Source organism: Hippoglossus stenolepis, chromosome 23 (assembly GCF_022539355.2).
Source record: "Hippoglossus stenolepis isolate QCI-W04-F060 chromosome 23, HSTE1.2, whole genome shotgun sequence".
In the NCBI taxonomy this organism is placed as follows: domain Eukaryota; kingdom Metazoa; phylum Chordata; class Actinopteri; order Pleuronectiformes; family Pleuronectidae; genus Hippoglossus; species Hippoglossus stenolepis.
In genome coordinates, this window is record NC_061505.1 from 4483066 (window position 1) to 4502973 (window position 19908).

Here is a 19908-nt window from a genome sequence, read left to right on the forward strand (position 1 = left end):
AATTTCATATTTGTTATATGCAAGTGAACAAAGGACCAGAAGAAACAGCTCAGCAGTGCAACAGTTAAATTGAAATAAAAGCAAGATAGAAAGAGTTTACTATAATAAAAAGTCTAATACAATACAAGACTAAATACAAATGAACATAGTTATTGCATAAATTGATTTCTTATATAATTATTGAGCCTTTTCAAGCGGGATGAAGTTTGAATAAAGTTAGTTCCATACATGTGCGCGTGGAGGGTACATCGTGTGCCCCGGTCCGGCCCGAGCGCTTCCGGAAAGAGCCGAGCGGTGACGCCGCTGGGGTTGTGGGGGGGGGGAGCCACCGTAGTTTCGACGAGCGGAGGGAAGCAAAATGGCGGACGACGATATTACGCTCGACGGGAAACCTCTACAGTCGCTGCGAGTGGCGGACCTGAAAGCCGCGCTGGAGCAGAGAAACCTGCCCAAGAGCGGCCAGAAGAACGCGCTGGTCAAGCGGCTGAAGGGGGTGAGTCCTCCCCGGCGCGGCGCTCGAGTCTGGCTAAGTTCAGCAGGAGCAGACACACGGAGGAGGAGGAGGAGGGGGGGTGGTGGACGTTAGAGGCCGTGTGTGTGGACCGGGAAGCGGGAACACACGAACCGTCTCTCGCCGCTGAAACCGCTTTTAAACCGGGTTATTCTGTAACGGGCGGGCGGGAAGAAACCGTCCGCCATTACGGCTCCCGAGCTAATCCACAGTAACTCCCAGTGCATCGTGTCTCCGCCGAAGTGTGCACCTGTCAAGTCGAGGCCTAGTGTACTGTACATGGCCGCGCCCGCGCTTTGTGTGTGTGTGTGTTGGGAGCGACGGGTGCGCGCCTGGCGATGTAAACACGCAACAGCGACTCATTCGCGTTATTTACTTCCTAGTGTTGTTGTTGTGGTTGTGGTTGTTGTTGTTTTGCTGCTGCAGACTTTGAGTTTACAAACAACCACAGGTTTCAGGGCCGGAGCGAGGATTTAAGAAACACTTGGGTCCGGGCACTCAAGCGCCCCCTGTCACTGAAAAGCCTCCTGCACGCCATGTTTATGTAAACACGACACTTGGTTAAATATACACACACCAGTCCATGTATAGGAAGCTCCAGTGGGTAAATAATAACACATTTAATCTTAAAAGTGTTCACTCATTGGTTTAAAAGTTGTTAGAGTGTATGGTGGATTAGCATGCAACAGTGTAGGGGAGGGCAATAAAACCATATCAGTTATTATTGCAATATCAATAAAGTATTGCAATAGCCAATAGGAGCGATCTATGTTCAAAACATCTTGTAAGCATGTTATATCAACGCTGCGTCACATAATTATATGGTTGAACCACATGTAATACTTACTGTAATAACAGTGTTGTAGTTATCAGTTATCAGTTATCAGTTTCAATACAGCATTACAATAGTGATTAGGAGCAATGAGGGAGTTTGTTTACAACCGATTCCGGGTTTAAAACATCTTATTAGCATGTTATATCAACTCTGCGTCACATATTTATTTATTAAATTGTGATAAAGTGATTCACGGTGAGGAATTGAGGTTAACATCAATGAAACCAATCAAATGTGTCCGAGCCATAGCTTCGAAAAAACAGCCAGATATTTAGTAGTTTAACTGATACAACAACAACACAACCAGGCTATCGCTAGTGTGTAAATAACGAGGGCACAGGAGGCCCATCACACACATGCTGTTTGATATAACTCTGTGGAAATAGAGCAGTATTTCATTATATTGTGCAAAGTCACAGCCAGGATTGATCGTAATTAAATTAGAGTTACTTTTAATGTTGTGATTAATAAAAGTACAGCAGTTAATTTACATAGGATTTTGGTAGAATACTCGAGCTCAAAATTGTGCTTTATGGATTGAAATAGTGACCAGAACTGTAAATCCCTGAGTTAGAGTGTGTCCATAGAACTTTGCTGCAGCTCGCTCCCTTACACTGAAGTATGTGGTTGACATTTGCTTTTGAATTTGTGGTATAATATCATGTAGTATACTTATTCCTCTTACTCATCCCTGGCAGGCTCTGATGCTGGAAAACCTACAGAGGTCATCCTCCTCCCACAGTGGGCTGCAGCCCAACTCTCAGGTAGGTGGAGATTATCAAAGATGGGCTTGCTTGCTTATCCTCAGACAACGCGTGTGATTTCTGAGACCTTATTTCCAAGTGTTGAGTTTTGTGTGTGTTTCTTTGTCATAGATAGGGGAGGAGATGTGCCAGAACAGCTTCATTAAACAGTACCTGGCCAAACAGCAGGAGCTCCTTCGCCAGAGACTTGAGAGAGAGGCCCAGCAGGAGGAAGACGCCGACGGTACAACATGACACACAATCAGAAATCAGACAATAAACACAGTCTGTGCTGTGTGAGCGACGTATGAATGGATAAACACACTCATAGACACATAACAGCTAGCTCCCATATTAGAACAGTCAATAAATGTTTTTGGAAGAATCACACATCACACAAGAAATATGAATAAAGGATTCCCTCGTCATGCACATATAACTCAATGTAACATAGATGTAGGCATATTACTCAGCCGCTTTTGACATTCAGGTTTTTTTTAATCATCGGAAAAAGAGAACAGGAGAAGGTCAAATTCTGTTAGATATCAAACAACCCACACCATCTCTGTGTGGACGGAAACGTTAGGGAAATGGATCTGTCCATTTTTGGCTGATTGAAAAGTTGCCCTTGTTTAGGATCCAAACGTTTGTGTCTCATGAATTTTAATCCGAACTTTGGTGCTGACACTTAAGCCCTGCCTTGTTTCCCCTTCGCTTACAGAAAGCCCAGCAGTGCCAGAGGAGGATGAAGAGCACTCGGAAGACAATGACTGCTATGTCTCTGACAAGGTCAGTAACGTCCACACACTGAATAATCAAACGAGCAAAACTAAAGATTCAGGGCACACCAATGCTGTGAGAAATCTTTTTTCCTCTTATGCCTATCAATATTCTACATCTCATGCCAAAATGTTGCTGGTGCTTTTACAGATTAGGTTTTTAAACTGTTATCTATGATCTTAGTAGTGCTGGAACCATCGTGAAATCTTGAAATAAAATGTGTCTTGTCTTGTGATTATTTGTCCCCCAGCCGCACCGCCCCGTACCTTCCCAGTCCAATCTGACCAGAGCAGAGGAGAGAGGAGGAGGAGCGTCTGTGATGGGTCATGGGATGATGGCATACAACCCTGACATGGGCCCCAGTCCCACCCTTCACCACCATGAGCCCCCTGAAGCTGCAGGAGCGAGGATGCAGCGAGCCATGGGGCACAAGGAACCCCCAGCCCCCTCTCCTCCTCGTGCTGTAGCCTCCCTGTCAGTGCGCGTCCTGGGTAAGCCAGACCGCCAGGGGCTGCCCCCTGCCGTGCCCCGAGCCCAGGAGAAGGAGGGAACTGCCCCGAGTGAACCAGGGTCAGCTCATCCTGTCCTCCACCTGAGCCGGTCTGCTGGAGTAGCGACGGGAAGCAATGTCATTATGGATAGTGACGATGATGACGGTGATGATGAGTGTGAGGATGATGAGGATTGGGGGCCTGGTCCTGGCAAAGCACGAAAGGCTAACAGAGTCCCTCCTCAGCCACAGCAGATGCCCCCCAGTGTCCCTTTGGCAGGCGCAAGGTCCAAGCGCAAGCTTCAACCTCCGCAGCACATCCCACCACCACAGGTACACCACACCCCCATGCAGCTGCGCCACCCCACGCCTCCTCCCTCTCCACCCCCAGACCTGTTTCCCCTCCCTGACACACCCAAGCAGAGTCCACCAGACGCAGAGAACCAGGAGGGAGAGGGTTCTCAGCCTGCACCAAGGGTGGATTCTGTCCCACTTCCTACCTTGCAGAGGCAAGACTCTGACTCCAGCTCTCGCTCCAGCAGCCCTGACCCCCCTGTGAAGTGTAGGCCCGGACCCCTTTCTCTGCTTGTGCACAAGATGGAGTCAGAGGGAGCTTTCCGTGCATCTACAGAGATGTCAGAAGATGCAGCTCATTCCACTGCTGGGTCTTCCAGTGAGTCACCCCTGCAAAAACTGGAGAGAAAGAGGCAACAAGAGACCAGAGAGATGGAGGAGGAGAGGCACCTGAAAAAAGAGAAGGAGAGAGAGCGACAGCTGGAGCAGGAGAGGGAGAGAACTAAGGCACAAGAACAGGAGAGAGAGAAGAAACGCCTGGAAGGAGAGAAGGAAAAGGAGAGAAAACGACTGGAAGAAGAGGAGAAACGGCATCAGAAAGAGGAGCGAGAAAAAGAGAGAAAACGTCAGGAAGAGGAAAAAGAAAAAGAGAGAAAACACCAGGAAGATGAGAAGAGACGAGAGGAGAAGCGGCTAAAGGAAGAGCAGGATAAGAGACAGCAGACAGCCAAGAAAGCGTGGGTGGTCGTAACTGAGCCGCAAGATTCAGGTTCCTCGTCTGATTCCGACTCCAAATCAGACTCGTCTTCACGTTCTTCACAATCCTCCTCCTCCAGGGATAAATCCTCCCCTGCCAGGCCACTGAAGGTCAGTTATGGACTAGAGCATTGATAGATATTCATAAGGTTTAGTAATAATGAACACTATCTCATGTTTGATCATATTTCAAATCATGTTTATCCCAAATTATTGGAGAAATTTCCAGTATTTTATTCCTTTCAATCTCCTCACATTATTTCAGCCATGTGGTGTTTTATTTTTGAAGAAAACGTGTTCTTCATGGCTGATATTAACATGCATTTAAAATCCAATTGCTATTTGTATTTCATTGTTCTGTCTTAAATGATTTCACAGAAGGTAAAACCAGGACAAGAAGCAGAGGAAGAAAAAAATACCAACCTGAGTAAGGAGGTGGAGAAACGACACCTTTCCAAAAGGTCAGTAACAGTCATTAAAATGGAGAGAACCTTAATAACAAGTGTCGTTGAGTCCTCGTAATATTTGAGGATGAAGTTGAAGTCACACCAGCACAATGAACCATTATTATAAATATGCACACAGCTCCCTCTTGCTTTTTCTATATGTTTTACTGTGTTTACTGTGCATGCTATTGATTCTATTCTCTCTAAAGGCCTTTGTCCCTCTGAAACTAAAGTATATCCCTCTTAAACTTTACTTTGTAGGCAATTTTCTGTTACTAACTGCCTTTTTATTAATTATTATTATTTCTTTTAAGTTAAGTTTTGCTCCTGAGTGAAGGCTGTTGTTTAAACTCTTCTTTATGAGCAGAAATAACACTTGATAAACAGCCAAACATTTTACAAATCTGAGGTTACACTTCCTCACTGTCCTCGATATATACTGAACCTTTGTTACATTGATGAAAATAACATTGCGGCTATTATTTAGTATTGTTTTACATCCCATCCATACGAAGTAATGTGAGCCATTAGAGGAAAAGGTGTTTGTCATGTCATTGTCACTAGATAGAAGTTTTTGTAGAATCACATGAAATATTTACTACGACAACAGAGAGGACTGCGTCTACACTGAAGTCGAATAAACTCGGTTGGGTCGGAGCTTCATCGGTTTCTCCTTAACTATTAAGTTATATTCAGCTTTGTTTCTTGGCTATTGCTTGGACCAATTTGATTTGTTACGTGAATGGCTGCTTTAATTATCCGTTGAGTATATTTTGTGAGCATGGACTGGCATGGGGAATCTAAACATGTGACACAGAGTCGATAACATGCTTACAAGATGTTTTAAACGGGTTGGTTGTAAACACACTCCCTCATCGCCCCTCATGGCCATTTGTTATACTATACTGTATACTGCAATGATTACTTATATCCTTTATTGTCCAGCTCTACATTATTGCATGCTGTTTTCACAATCCACTATCAATGATTCCCTGGTTCTACTTTTAGACCAGTTTTTAAATAAACAAGGGAATAAATGAGTCATTATTTCCCCAAAAGACAAGTTTTTCTCTCAGAGGAGACACTTATGTTATCTAGATTGGAGTCATGGTAGAATCACATGTAACATTTACCATAACAACAGACGGCACCTTGTCTCCACTGAAGCTGAATGAACTGAGTTATGTTGTAGTTTTGTCTATTTCTCTTTAAATATTAAGTTGTATTTGTTTCCCTGGACAAATTGGACCGGTCAGATAAACTCTTGCCTTAATTTCCGGCTGTGTATAATTTGTCAGAGTGGACAGACGTTGGAAACATGTGTCACAGACTTGATAACATGCTTACAAGATGTTTTAAACATGGCTCAGCTGTAAACACATTCTCATAGCTCCTAATTATAGCAGGTTGTATTTCTTGTCAGGCATTTGCGCAGATGCCACAACCGACTTTACTGCTGCTGCTGTTCCTCCATCGCCTTCCCCTGTTGAAATTGTTCCTCCAATTCTGATTAAATGCCGAGAGAACGATTATCTTTGCGATTAAATTCTGGAATGCGCCACATTTTGAACGCCTCACCGGACTTTTACTTTGAAAAACCGCCCACCGGAAACTATTTTCTCCACTCCGGTAGACTTGACACAGGTCTGTGGAGCCAACATGGCCGCCATGCATGCACCGCATCCCTGATGCCGACGCAGTGTTCAGCTAATCAGAGGCAGACACAACCACCACCGGGTTCTAGTTGAGTTTCGAGTCCCCGTTTTCAACCGACCTCAAACCGGAAGACGCGCTTCTCGCTGCTGGGGTGTCGGTTTTTACACCCGGGGTTTCCTGTCGAGGCATCATGCTGTCCGAAGGCAACAAAAACGGGTAAGAGAACCAACCTGCGACCCCCAGATTTTCTGGTATTCATCCAGAATTGAATGATCCGGTCCCATCTTGTGGATCGAGACCGCCTCTGTGTGACCACTTAGCTCCGCTCAGCAGCTCCTCGGTGCCTGTTCGATTCCATTAGTCCTCACCGGCCTGGTGTTCCATGCTCGTCCATGTGAGGAGCACCGGGGGTGGGGACGTCGTGAGTCTTTTGTTGGGTGAAGGAGCAGGAAGATGTGCTTTTCAGGGGAGGGGGGTCGGTCCCTGTGATCACAGCCCAGAATAGCGTTTCGATGAAGAAACACACCGATGAATAAATGATGGGTTTCATAGTGTTGGGGGGAGAAGCGTGGGGGCAGTGATTTTTCTTTCCCCTGACCTTAACACTGAGTCATGCCAGGTAGCCTCCAAGAGGAGCTTTCTTATTCTGAACTGAGGATCCACTGCATCTCGTCCCCCCCACCAAGGCTCACCCAGCGCGGCCACACTGGGCTGCATCTTGCCGTGGAGCCCGCATAGGACCTGTGTTTTGTATTTTTGGATCCGTGTGTGTGTGTGTGTGTGCTGTAGCTGCTAATGGTCTCACTGTTGTCGAGGGAGATCATTAAAGCAGACATCTGTTCGCTGTACAATCGGTGTGAATGGGCCCTGATGGTGTGATATCATTCTCCCAGCTGGCATCAGTGCGCTCACCCCTCATTCACTGGGAGCCGATTACACGTGTGATCTGATCAGTGACAAGAGTTTTGAGAGTTTATCTTCTTGATTTCAGCCATTCTGTTGATCTGCAGTGATTCTGAATCGATGCTGCAGGTCACACTAAACTTATGGTCACTTTATGTCAATTCTTTTTGTGAAGTAACATTTATTTTACGGTGCATCTAACAGATGGTGGTATTGTTCGGCCGGTTGAAGCTGTGCGTTAGCAGGCATCTTCATTTCAACCTGTAGGTATATGAATGTAAAGCTCTAGAACGCATCTATACAGAAATGCGTTTACTCACACATTGTGTTTTTACTGCGCTCATTACATCACCTTGGCCTGGCCTCCCCTGCTCTCCTGATCCTAAGGGGTTATATTTCTCGTAGACATCTGTCTCCCTTTATAGCCGGCACAGGTGTGCCCCTGGTCTCGCCAAAGACTCAAGCACACACACAGGCACTGATATCCACACCCAGGGCAGAAAACAATTGGTGTCAAGGAAGGGGAAATGCTGCCCTCCTGCATTCGCTTGTTCCTAACTCACAAAAGACAAAGCTCATTGCCGTGATTGATATCAATGCTGGAATTCACTATCAATACCAACCATTTACATGTTTGATAAATGGATTATTTACCTCAGTCAAATGTACAATGCAAAGAGCCATACGATGAATCAAAGAGGTGAACGTGTGCTCCGTGATGGAGAGGAGGATGTGATCCTCCCACCTGCAGGGTGATGCGGAGGAGGCTTTTGATAACGCTGGCAGGGGAAGTTGAGGGGGTAGCTAAAAATATCATGATCTTGTATTTGCTCTGTTGTAGATGACGGCAATAAAATATGAAGAAGGGGTTTGGCTGCGTGAGCTCTGAGCCGTTTTCAGACATGACCTCTGGGTAAAGTCCCGAGAATTGCCTAAGTAGTTTACCCAGAGTTTGCCTTTCACACAAGCACATCGCACTCTGGGGTTTTCTGCACAGACGCGTTCACTACAGCTTAAAATCTTCCGCGGGGATCGTCTGCTGGAGTTCTGCGGACTTTATCCGCCTGGCCTCCTGGTATAAAGCCGTAAACTGCGGAGCGAGATTTGTTTCTCTAATGACCCACTGAGAATCAGATGAAGACCTCAAGCATTGAGTGAGCTATGTGTGTCCTGGACGATGAGTTAGTTTGAGGTGTGTTTGTGACCCTGGGTGTCAGTTAGCTGGTGAGTTATTTATAGCTTGACCCAGATCACTGGCCTCCAGCACCCTTCCTCTGACTGCTCCAGTGTTTTCCTTGGTCTTGTCCTACACATCGTTTTGTGTCCCTTCACACTAATCGTCACATCACCCAGTCTCAGGAGCTGAGCTCGAACACCACCATGTCTGGATTGCGGCCCAAACGATTATCAATGGGGAGCCCTATTGAGAGTTGCTGAGATCATACTGTCTCACCGATCAGTCCCAAGTGACAACAAATGTCTTTTTTTATTCCTGCAGGGAGGTGTCGGAGCCTAGTGCAGCCGCCGTGACAGAGGTGGAACCAGACTCTGAGAGTTCCATGGCCGATCAGCCGGCGTCCGGCGCTGAGCCGGAGAGCAGCGAGAACCGCCTGGAGGAGGTAAGGTCACTGAGGGTGGGGCTGCCTTGGTCTTTGTTCTGTCTCCCACTAACCGGCATCCTCATTCACATACAAGCATGTGTAGCTTAGAGGATGACTCAAAACCAACACAACTCCAATGTTTTCATTCATGCTTTTTTGCCCCTGTGGGGATTTCTACATCCTTTTCTCAACGTATAATTCACATAGACGATTGTACAACTGATCATCAGTGAACAAACAGTGGCTGAGTTGGAGTTGGGTCCCGAAGTAAACAGGAATGAACTAAACCTTTCATTTGTGTTTTAATGCAACTAATGTTTCATAACTACCACATGAATTTTGATGATCTCTCACACACGTCCATTATCTGGCTCAGCCTCTTAGAGGGATGTTAAGTGCTGATGCTGCTAGAATACAAGTAATGATGTTAATAGAGTGTTAAATTAGATGTTAGTGCATGTTCCTCACCCTACAGTTCCTGTTTGTGTTCGGAGGCACTGAGAGAAAACATTAAACCCCAGCGCCCTGACGCACCAGGTCAATTATCAATTGCTGTTAATCGTCTGTGGGCGAGTACGGCTCTTAGGTTTTATGGAGCATCCTGCACAATTGGCAAAGCATTGAACCGGTGGCAGAGATAGCTGGTGAAACAAATGGTTTCTCTTTATCTTCTTGCTTCTGCCTTTTTCTTTTAGTGACAATACCAGCATTTTCACAATGGATATGGTCCCATTTCTATTTCATTCCTTATTTAATACAATAGTTTTATAATATTTGAATTAGATTAGCAGCAGATTATTTGTAGTAGAAGTATTTGATTCATGTCCGACTGCCGAAATGAATTCATTAAATAGTACTACTGACTTAATTTTCCCCTCATGCTGGAGTGCACGTGTCGCCAACCTTCAGCTTTTGTCTTTGTACGCTACTAAAATAAATCTTTTGGTGTGTCAGGGTCTTGGAGTCAGAACAGGGTATTGCATTTTATGCTATCCCATGCAGTTTCCTTTATTTAAATAAAAAACACTATGAATTTTTACTTCCGTTTACACATTTACAACCGGATTATACCACAGATCTTTTTTTGTTAGCAACATAAGACTCTCACAGGCTCATTACATTGCATGTTATCTAGATTACCTCAAATAATAACCTCTATGCTATCGAAAGTTATCAGGCATGTGTCCTTTTACCGTGTGTGTGGTTTTGATTTCTCCCTTGAGTTTGCACGAGTAATGGACCCTGACAGTGTGTGTAGAGATGCATCAGGGCTTGTTTCTGCTGTTTCTTTCACCCTCTCTTCATACTCCCTGCTCTCTCGCTTCCTCCTTTCACGCTGCCTTTCTCTCTTTAACTCAGTGTCTCTCTTTCCCTATTTGCCCCCTTTACTTTCCATCTTTGCCTTTATATCCCATCATGATCGCCTCTCTCTCACTATATATATTTATGGTGTGATTGCTGTTTAAAACCCCATTGATTGCTTTGTTATGAAGGTTCCCATGCCTCTTCCATTGCCCCTAATGGTACCTGCTGCGTACTACTACTACTACCACCACCACCACCACCACCAACACCTCCTCCACTCCTCCTACTCCTCCTACAACTCCTGTCCCGCTATGCCCAAGTGCGTCGCTGGTACCTGAATTAGGCCCAGAGTCTGCAACCGTATGGCACTGAGTAAAACCTGAGCCTGCAAGGCCTCCCCCGTAGCCCTCCAGTGATGCGCTGAGCCAGCAGGAACTGCATCTTGCATCCCATCACCACCGACAGCAGCGGCAGCCATGGTAACTGCAGCAGCACGCAGTCGCCATGGTAACCCGGCCTCGAGGGCTGGGAGCCTGCTCGTTGATCTGAACCGCACTGGACTGTACTGCGCTGTGTGGCGGTGATGAATGATGGGATAGGGGAAGGGGAGTGTGATTTAACGCTCTGCATCGCCTCCCGCTCTCCCCGACTCTCCCATTTGGAAGATGAGCACATGAGTCTCCGAGTGCCATCCTCCAACATCCGTGCTGCTGTCCTCCAAAAGCCAGATGCAGCACCGATGAAAGACAAAATTCTTCTGCACTCCAGTGTCATTTTCACTTCTACCTCCAATCCCACACTGCCCTCTGCTTGCAGGGTTGAGTAATGACTTTGGACTGAGATCTGCTGTAAGAACCCAAACTGTGACCAGAGCAGTTATATGAGCACTATTTGGGGTTTAAGCTTTAAAGCACATTCCATCTGCTTGGAAGATTTGTTCTCGGGACTTTACATCGAAAACCTTCTGGATACGACCTGTATCTGTGGATGAAATATGATTATGTGCACTCTCAAATATCTGGAACAGTGTTTTTGCTCCAGCATGCAACAGTCGCTCTAACCAGCCTTTTAAAGGGGGACATTCATTATTCAGCTGTGCAAGTGAAATCCTGTCAACAAGCTGGATGTGATAATCACAAGAGAACTGTTCCCCTGGACTCAGGAGCACCAGAGACATTCAAAGGACATAATATCAAGGACAAGTTAATGGACTAATCGTGCACTGTGGCGTATTGTGGGTGCACGGTGCCATTGATCATCCACACGTGGCCCAAGAGTGCTGGGCATGTACACATGAAGTCCTCTGCAGCCACACTGTCAGTGACTCAGTGGCCTTTTCTCCAGGAAACCAAGATTCGCTGCCACCGCTGTGGACCTGGCAGACGGACAACTGCAGTTGCTGCTGTTATTTATAAAAATCCATCTCTTCATCACATCCACAACCTGGCCCTTGCATCTCAAGTGATTTCCCAATGATTTAGAGGCAATCAAACCAGAGATGCATTAAGCCTTCGTCTTTTCACAATTTTTCTGGATTGTAATTTTCCAAAGCCAAAAGCTCCTGGATTGTTTTTCCTTTTTATTTCCATCAAAAGACTTAAGACTTGTTCCTGTGCTGTCAACTTGCAAAACAAACGCAAGGACTCTTCAACTGACTTTCAGGCAATCCAAAACTCTAATGAACTTTTCAAACACCAACTCAAATCTTTTGGACAACACACAAACTCCTCGCAAGACAAGTTTTTATCGTTTTGACATTTCCGATACACTCAAATGTCAGAAAGACTTTCAGGACCGTACATCGGAGAAGATGGACACCTTTAACTATAAATTCAAGCCAGCGGATTTATTCCCGATGCACCTCACAGATCATGGACTCCAACAAAGTATACCTCGCCCCGACCCTCATCAGAATCCATCATGAGACAATTTGAAACTCCCGGCTTCCCAAAAGACTGTAACACGACAAAAGTTCTCCCCAGCCCCATTCAAGAAAAAAAGTCCCATCCAGTGATAAGTTCCTGCCTGGTGGCAAATCTGCACACTCAAATCGAGTACCGCCCTCACTCCTCTGCCTTCTCTGATTGGATCCTTGTTGCCTAGATACAGTACACACTGTCGTGCGGTTGGGCCATAGTCAAGCCAGTAAGGAATCAGGTGTCAAATGGTTTAATTGAAATGATAAACTGTAAATCTATCTTATCTTTTTTTGTAAATCAGAGGAGTGAATTATTTTCCTCTTTGTAATTTTAGTATAAAATTTGAACCGACACATGTACTGCCGTTTGAATTTGGTATTTTGACACCAAGCTGAAAATGCTCATCATGCATTTGAACACTGTGGATCCACAGTTGTCTCTTGTTTAAATACGGTGTATTGGTGTATTGGTGAATGTCAACTGCAGTATAATCAGTCCTGACAGATCTTTGAGTCTTCAACACTCCTCCTCTCCACCTCTGTTCACAGATGTCAGTTCATATTTAAAGTTTCATATTTAATGATGCTACAGATACTCGGGATTCATGTGCTACCATCACACAGGTTAGAAATTATTATTATTATGCTGGGAGAGCTGCCTCATACTTAGTTCACCCTTCCTTTGTTCTTCTGAACCACATTACAGCTCCCAGATAATTACAGGAGCTGGCTTTGAAAAGGAAAATTAATGAGTAGCAGGTTAAATATTATTATGATTTAACATTAAACGTAGGGTTGGTAATTTGTTTCTGAAACGTATTTTATCTTATTTGTTGAAATCCTCTTCACATCCTGATAACCATCAACGTGTGGTTTGCGGACGTAGCTCTGATGAGAGGGTCGATGGGAGGGGGATGTATCAGTTGCTTTTCCAGGATTACCAATCCTAACTTAAACTATTTAGCACTGATTTAGTTGTTACTTTCTGGACTCGGGCCAGGGTTTGTATCACCTAGTCCTAAAAGGGAACTGAAATGTATCTCTGGATACTGGATAGGACTGTATCACAGATTGGGGCTTGTATCATTCCTGGTTTTCGTCAAAGAAAATCAGATAGAGGCACGACAGACGGGTTTAACATCAGTACCAAGCACAGTAGTGTGGAGATCACCCTCCCCCACCTCGAGAGAAAGTAAACCCAGCCAGTCTTGTAAAGTGACAGCATCAAATCAAACACAGACACTGTGCTTCGTCTTTTCTTTTCTCAGAGTACTCTGATGGACACTGTAATGTAATATCATGCTGTATTGAGATATGATCCAGTTTACACACACAGCCCTTAATGCACATCATGGACTCACTCTCACACACACACTCACACACACACACACACACACACCAGGGGAGCAGTGTATAGATTTATCTCTGTGTCTGTGAGCAGAGGTGGAAGGCAGAAATGTGTCTGAAGTCTCACTATCGACCAAACCATCTTCTTCTTAATGTGGCACAATTGGAGCCTCCAGGTCTCTGTTACTTTAACTCCCCCCGCACCCTCTCCTCCACTTGTCCTGTTTCACCTCCTCTCTGTTGATGCCTGGTCTGGACTCTGGTTCTCATCTCGCCCCGCACCCCTGGGGTTTCTGTATGTTCTCTCTCTGTCTCTCTCTCCTCCCAGAGCACAACTCCTAAGGCTTTCGCTGCCCGGAAGATATCCTTGACCAGTGAGTATACCACTTACATGTCCCCCCCTCCTCCCCTGACTCCTGGATCATTCGTCCCACATGAGGACTGGTGAAAGAAACAAGAATGAAAAAGAAAATACCAGACTCCTAGAATTTAAAACCCCTTTTCTCTCCTATGGTTTTCAGCTGTAAATTACTGTAAATGATTCAAGCTTTTGGGAACATTAGCGCATGTGACTGTCATGCTGAAAGTGTAGGCGTTCTGTCTAGACCTGCAGTGTTGCTTTTATTTTATTATAGAAATAATTTGATTTACAGAGTTGGTATGAATTTCTTTTCAACATGTTTCCCTGTTATTACTCAAACTAAAGTCTTCACTTAGTCGGCAAATGCAAATTTCGTTAGTGGAAGCTACAATACATCTTATTTTCACTGTGTGAATTACATGTTAAAGCACAATAGCTAATTTCTACCAGTTTTATTGATAATTGTGTCAAATCTGTTTGCATCACATCCATACTACATTGCTCCTGCTGAGTTTTCAGCAGCGTTTCTGTTTTAGACGCTCGAAAACTCCACAGTCGTGTCAACAACAGTTTTGCCTTTTAAACTGTACTTAAAACGAAGTAGTGGATGGAGCCTCTGTTCCCTTGTCCTATGCTATTTATCTACTGCTCGATTCCTAGTATTTAAGCTACATACTCTACTTCCCATAATATGAAATCAAATTATTTGTCTGAATTCCATTTGTAAACTCTTTAGCCTTAAATGAGTAACTGTTACCCTCAGAAAAACTAGTAAGCTTTAAATAATGAAAGTTATTTCTCATATGCTTTGAGCTTGCAGTGACTTGACATTCAAGTTCCCTTCAGTGTGTTTTCTCTCTGTCTCTCTCTCTCTCTTTCTTCTCTTCTCTGTGATAAACTACCTCTTTTTGACTCCTGCAGGCAGTAAGACGTCTCCAGCCACCGCAGATGGAGGAGCAGGAGAATCTGAGACGGCGACGGCAGCAGGAAGGAAGAGGCGCTGGGGCTCCAGCACAGCAGTCACTGCTAAGAAACCATCCATCAGCATCACCACCGACTCACTGAAGGTACTGATAGAAGACTAACATCCTGAAATCCTTATAATTTCCACTCAGATTTGTATTGATGTCTTGAGACCCGCCAGTGAACTTTCCCTCCAATCTTCTCGTGTCTGTGTCTCTGTGCTTCAGTCTTTGATCCCGGACATTAAAGTGAACCAGGAGGCTGTCGTGGAGCTTCACCCAGAGGAGCTGCAAATGTCAGGGGACGAGGAGAACCTGGACAACAGCCACAGTGACCAGGACAAAGGACTGAAGATCAGACGCACCGTCACACAGGTACAGAAAGTTATATCAGTGCGTTGTCCAATTTTAAGAACAAGTTATCAGTGTGTTTTGAACTGTCACATGACTGTTTTTCTACCTGTAATTCCTCTCCAGGTCGTCCCAGGTGACAGTCAGGAAAATGGCCAGACAAATGAAGAGGAAGAGGTGGAGAAACCGGAGAAGGAAAAACCGCGCAGGACTTCCAGAGACAAAAGGAAGAACAGTCTCTCTGAGGAAGCAGCAGAATCACAGACATCCGTCAATCTTGACGTCGAGGCAAAGAAAGGTAAAGTGACTCGCTGTAAAGTTTGTGGGCTTTGAACTGCTGTAAATTGTTGGGTATAAATCTCTTTGCTGCTTCTGTCTTCTCATCATCCCTCAGGCATCTCTCCCTCTCTTCTTGATTACACACATTCCTGTTTTTTAAAGTCCCTCTCTCTCTTCCTTCCCTCAGTTACTCCCAGCGACAGTCTGGTGCGTCGCTCCATCAGTCAGCAGAAGTCCGGCGTGTCCATCACCATCGACGACCCCGTCCGCGCAGCTCGGCAGCCCTCGCCACCTCGAGGCAAAATCTCAAATATCATCCATGTGACCAACCTGGTGGGTTTGAAACTCTACATCACAGTTATAAGACACAAATACAGCCCAGTGTCTCCAAGTCCAAGTTAAAATTTAATCCCATAAAAAGATCCTGTTATATTTTTGTGTCTTAACTGAACTGCAGCCTGGAACTTTCCCCACAAACTCAAATTATGTGGTTGTTCGGGAAAAAAAAATCAAGCTTTTCCAAATCCACCGTACACATTTTTCGTGAATGAGGCATATTGTGTTGATGCCAGTGGAAACCATATCACCATCATACCCATAATTAGAGTCAGGAGCGCTTAACCAGGTATTATGGCTGTAGTCAAGCATCACTTTAAGTTGGGGGCACAGTGCGTGACTAAACAGATGATGGCAAGACAAGACATTACACATTTAATGACTGGTATTTGCACATATTTGTATCCGTGCCATAGAAGCAGGACTTTAAAGCGACACATGGATCAAAGTATAACGCATTTCTTTTGCCACCCAGCCTCTAATAAAACAGAATCCAAACAAACAAGACAGACAGATCAAAGCTAGTGAGACTGTAAAGATCATCACCATTGTGTTCTTAACTCATTTGAAATATCGGCCTCTCACTGTCTTCGGTAACTGACTGGTTTTCTCTCCTCATCCTGAAGGTGCGCCCCTTCACCCTGGGTCAGCTGAAGGAGCTGCTGAGCCAGACCGGCACCTTGGTGGAAGACGGCTTCTGGATCGACAAGATCAAGTCTCACTGCTTTGTCACTGTGAGCATGAACATTTTCACTTCTCTGTGTTTACATCCACCTGTGTTAAGATGTATTTAACCTTTTCCCTCTCCTCGTGTGTCTGTAGTACACCACCGCAGAGGAGGCAGTCTCCACCAGATCTGCCATCCACGGGGTTAAATGGCCTTCAAGCAATCCCAAGGTCCTCAGCGTCGACTTCTGTGAGCAGGATGAGGTAATGAACACCTTCTATCTATTAAATACAGTAAATACACAGCTGCCAACCTTACAAAAGATGGTGGGAAGCATATTCCAGCTTAACTTTCTAATTTCCTTTTAAAATCCTGGTTAATTTGAACCACACAAGTTAGATTTTTAAAAATCCATTATTTATTACTTAAAATTGAATCCAGACAGTGTCTGAAAGTGTGGATGCGTCTTCTGTTGCTTTATAAAATATATATTAAAATGTTGTTGCCTTAAAGTCTGTAAAAGTGCCCCCGTATGTCCCCGGGTGATTCAGCATTTCTGTGCACCTAAGTTTGTAATGTGGAAAAGACATCTATTGCTTTCCAAAGTAAAAGGTACAAGGAGTAAAATATTAACAGGTTTCTTTTTGGAGCCATTTTAGATGAGCGTCTTCACACTGTGCTAAAAGATCACATAACATCTGCATCATACACCGCAAATCTTCAAAACGCTGCTCGACCTCTGATGACGCATTAAACCTGAATAATAGTGGCATCCGATTATTAATACATCTGTTTGTAAAATTTTGCATCTCCACACAATCTGACATTTGTCTCTGTGTGTCTATCCGCAGCTGGACTTTCACAAAGGCGTCCTGAAACCCGACAAAGAGGAGGACCACGTTCCCCCACCAAGCGCCCCTCAGAACCGGCTGCCCCCACTGATGCCCGAGCGGGAGCGGGGAGTCGCTGGAGTGCGCGACCTATGGGCTGAACGGCAAAGAGAGATGGAGCGCCGGGAGCGGGCCCGTGGCGAGCGGGAATGGGACCGGGACAAGGTCCGGGAATTCGCAAGACCGGGGGAGGACGGCCGCCGATCCCGATCCAGAGAGAGAGAGCGCAGGAGGAAGGAGAGGGCGAAGAGCAAGGACAAGAAGTCAGATAAGAAAGGTAAGAGAACAAGGAGGAAACGGGAAAATAATGGTTGCTAGTGGGATTGTCGTTTTTAGACAAAGAAATTTTATACAAGTAACATTTCATCTGTCATTTCTGTGGTGATTTGGTTGATACTGTTCAGCATCAACCAAAGTGTCTACACCAGAAAATTCACCCGTTTGTTTCCTCACTAACAGAAAAGGGAGATGAGCCTCCGGCCAAACTTCTAGATGACTTGTTCCTCAAGACCAAAGCGGCTCCATGTATATACTGGCTTCCCCTGACAGAGGATCAGGTGGGTTCGACACACAGACGTGTTTTCAGTCGTACAACGTTATAACCCGAGAGTCTCGAGATTTCACCTGTACCCAGAAACATAATCGTATTTTGTGTCCACCAGGCGACACAAAGGATTCTGGACCGCAAGGAGCGGCAAAAGGAGCGCGAGCGGCGGTGCAAGCAACAGCAAGAGGATGAGGACAAGAAGCGGGAAGAGGAGAGGAAGGAGAGGCTGAAGGCTCGCGAGAAGGAAGGCGGCAGCGGCGGCGTGACGGTTAGCGGCGGAGTGGCCGCGAGAGGAGCCGACGGAGACCGAGAGAGGGACCGCGGCCGAGACAGAGAGCCGGACAAGAGGAGGGACAGCGGTCAGCGGCCCAATCGACCTTCAGCCAGCACTGGCAGTGGCAGACGGTCTCGTAGCCGTAGCAACCCTAGGGATAGACGCCGCTGATTGGTGGGAAAGCTGAAGATTGAGGGAGAGAGAGGGGGAAGTAGTGTTGCGGAGGACACAGCAGACAGGAAGTCTTGGGAAGGAAGTGTTTCCACTTGGTGAATCATTTGTCTCGCCTCAAATTCAGGACTTGTGTCTGCTCCTCGCCACCTGCACCCGCCGTGCTTTAATTCATCCACTTCGACGCCAGCGTTGTCTTCCAAACACTTCTGCCATGTCCCCGTCTCCTTAACGTCAGTTCTCACCAAATGTCGCTCACATGTTCGGTTTGTAGTGAAGTATCGGTCCGTCTCGCTCCTTTCTCCCTCAGTCTTTTCTCCGTCTGTCTATTAGGAGCGAAAATTCAGTCTTCATCCCGTAGAGAGCGGCAGCGTTCCTCCTCCTCCTCCTCCTCGCCTCCGTGTAGTGCTGTTCATTTTCCTCCGCCAAAGAAAAGAAGCCGGGAAGGGCGGCGGTTTCTTTGGCACGCCTCAGCATTTTGTCCCCGCTGAGGTTTGGGAGCCCGCCTCTTTATTTTAGTTCTGTGGGTGAACAGTTCCTTCCTCCTCGGAGCCCTGTAATAAAACCAGTCCAAAATAGATCCCTGACCTTCAAATGTGTTCCAGGATCAGTTTTAGCGTTACTCCTCTTTTTCTTTTCTTTTTTTATACATATACGACTAGATTTACAGGCCGTTGTCGTCGTCACCGTGAGGAAAGTTGATTTGTTTTTGTGGAAGTTTTATGCATCTTGTTTATTTTTTTTTCTGCCTTTGGAGGTTTGTGTGTTTAAAAGCAGGTGACGTTTGTACGAGTGAATCTTGAGCTCCCACAGATTCCTGAAGTCTCCATAACTGTAACTTAGAATAAGCGATAGAAAGAGATGTGGTAGTAAATCTTGAGATGATGCAAAAGCCCAAGTTGATCTTAAGTGGTTGATCTACGAGGACGGGATGGATTTCTAGTGGAGGGTTATTCTGTTAATGCTACAGGACGCTGACCTTCCCTGCACTGACGTCTCCAACTACCAATCCCTCCTACCACCTTTCAATCATATATATATTTAAGAGGAGGTAAAAAAAAAAATAAAGTTTATCTTCTAATAGAGTAATGGTTACAATTTTAATATTTTTAATTTAGTTTTTAGTTTAAAACACTTTGATTTTGTTGCTTTTCTCCTCCTGCAAGTGCTGAATGTACTAAGAACTTAAAAATGAATAAAATTTAAATTGGTTATCAGCTTCTCCGCCTGGATGTTTTTTCACCCATTTCTCACATTGAGCGTTTTTTAATCTTTTCTCTTATCGGTGAGAGATGAGTCGGGGGGGTGTTAAGTGCAAAGGAAAAGCTTGAAAATTGTCTAACTTGTCAGACAATAGTGAAAATATTTTTAGGAATTTCCAATTGCTTATTTTAATGATGTCAACTTGACCAGATGTGATTAAACAGCAGCAAATCTTTCCACTTGAGAAGCTGGAACCAGCGAATGTTTGACAGTTTCACTTGA

The 19908-nt window shown here is 45.2% G+C and overlaps 1 protein-coding gene across 1 annotated transcript; it reads left to right on the plus strand.

Annotated features, from left to right (window-relative positions):
• Positions 1 to 320: 320 nt before the first annotated feature.
• Positions 321 to 19635, plus strand: acin1b (apoptotic chromatin condensation inducer 1b). The gene is made up of 17 exons (XM_035149355.2): positions 321 to 493; positions 2045 to 2110; positions 2222 to 2333; positions 2811 to 2878; positions 3120 to 4520; positions 4788 to 4870; positions 8913 to 9033; positions 13914 to 13959; positions 14868 to 15013; positions 15137 to 15283; positions 15386 to 15557; positions 15726 to 15871; positions 16501 to 16608; positions 16697 to 16804; positions 17393 to 17708; positions 17891 to 17988; positions 18094 to 19635. Exons 1-17 carry the CDS (start codon positions 359 to 361, stop codon positions 18421 to 18423), a joined length of 3603 nt encoding a protein of 1200 aa, XP_035005246.2. The 5' UTR covers positions 321 to 358; the 3' UTR covers positions 18424 to 19635.
• Positions 19636 to 19908: the final 273 nt, after the last annotated feature.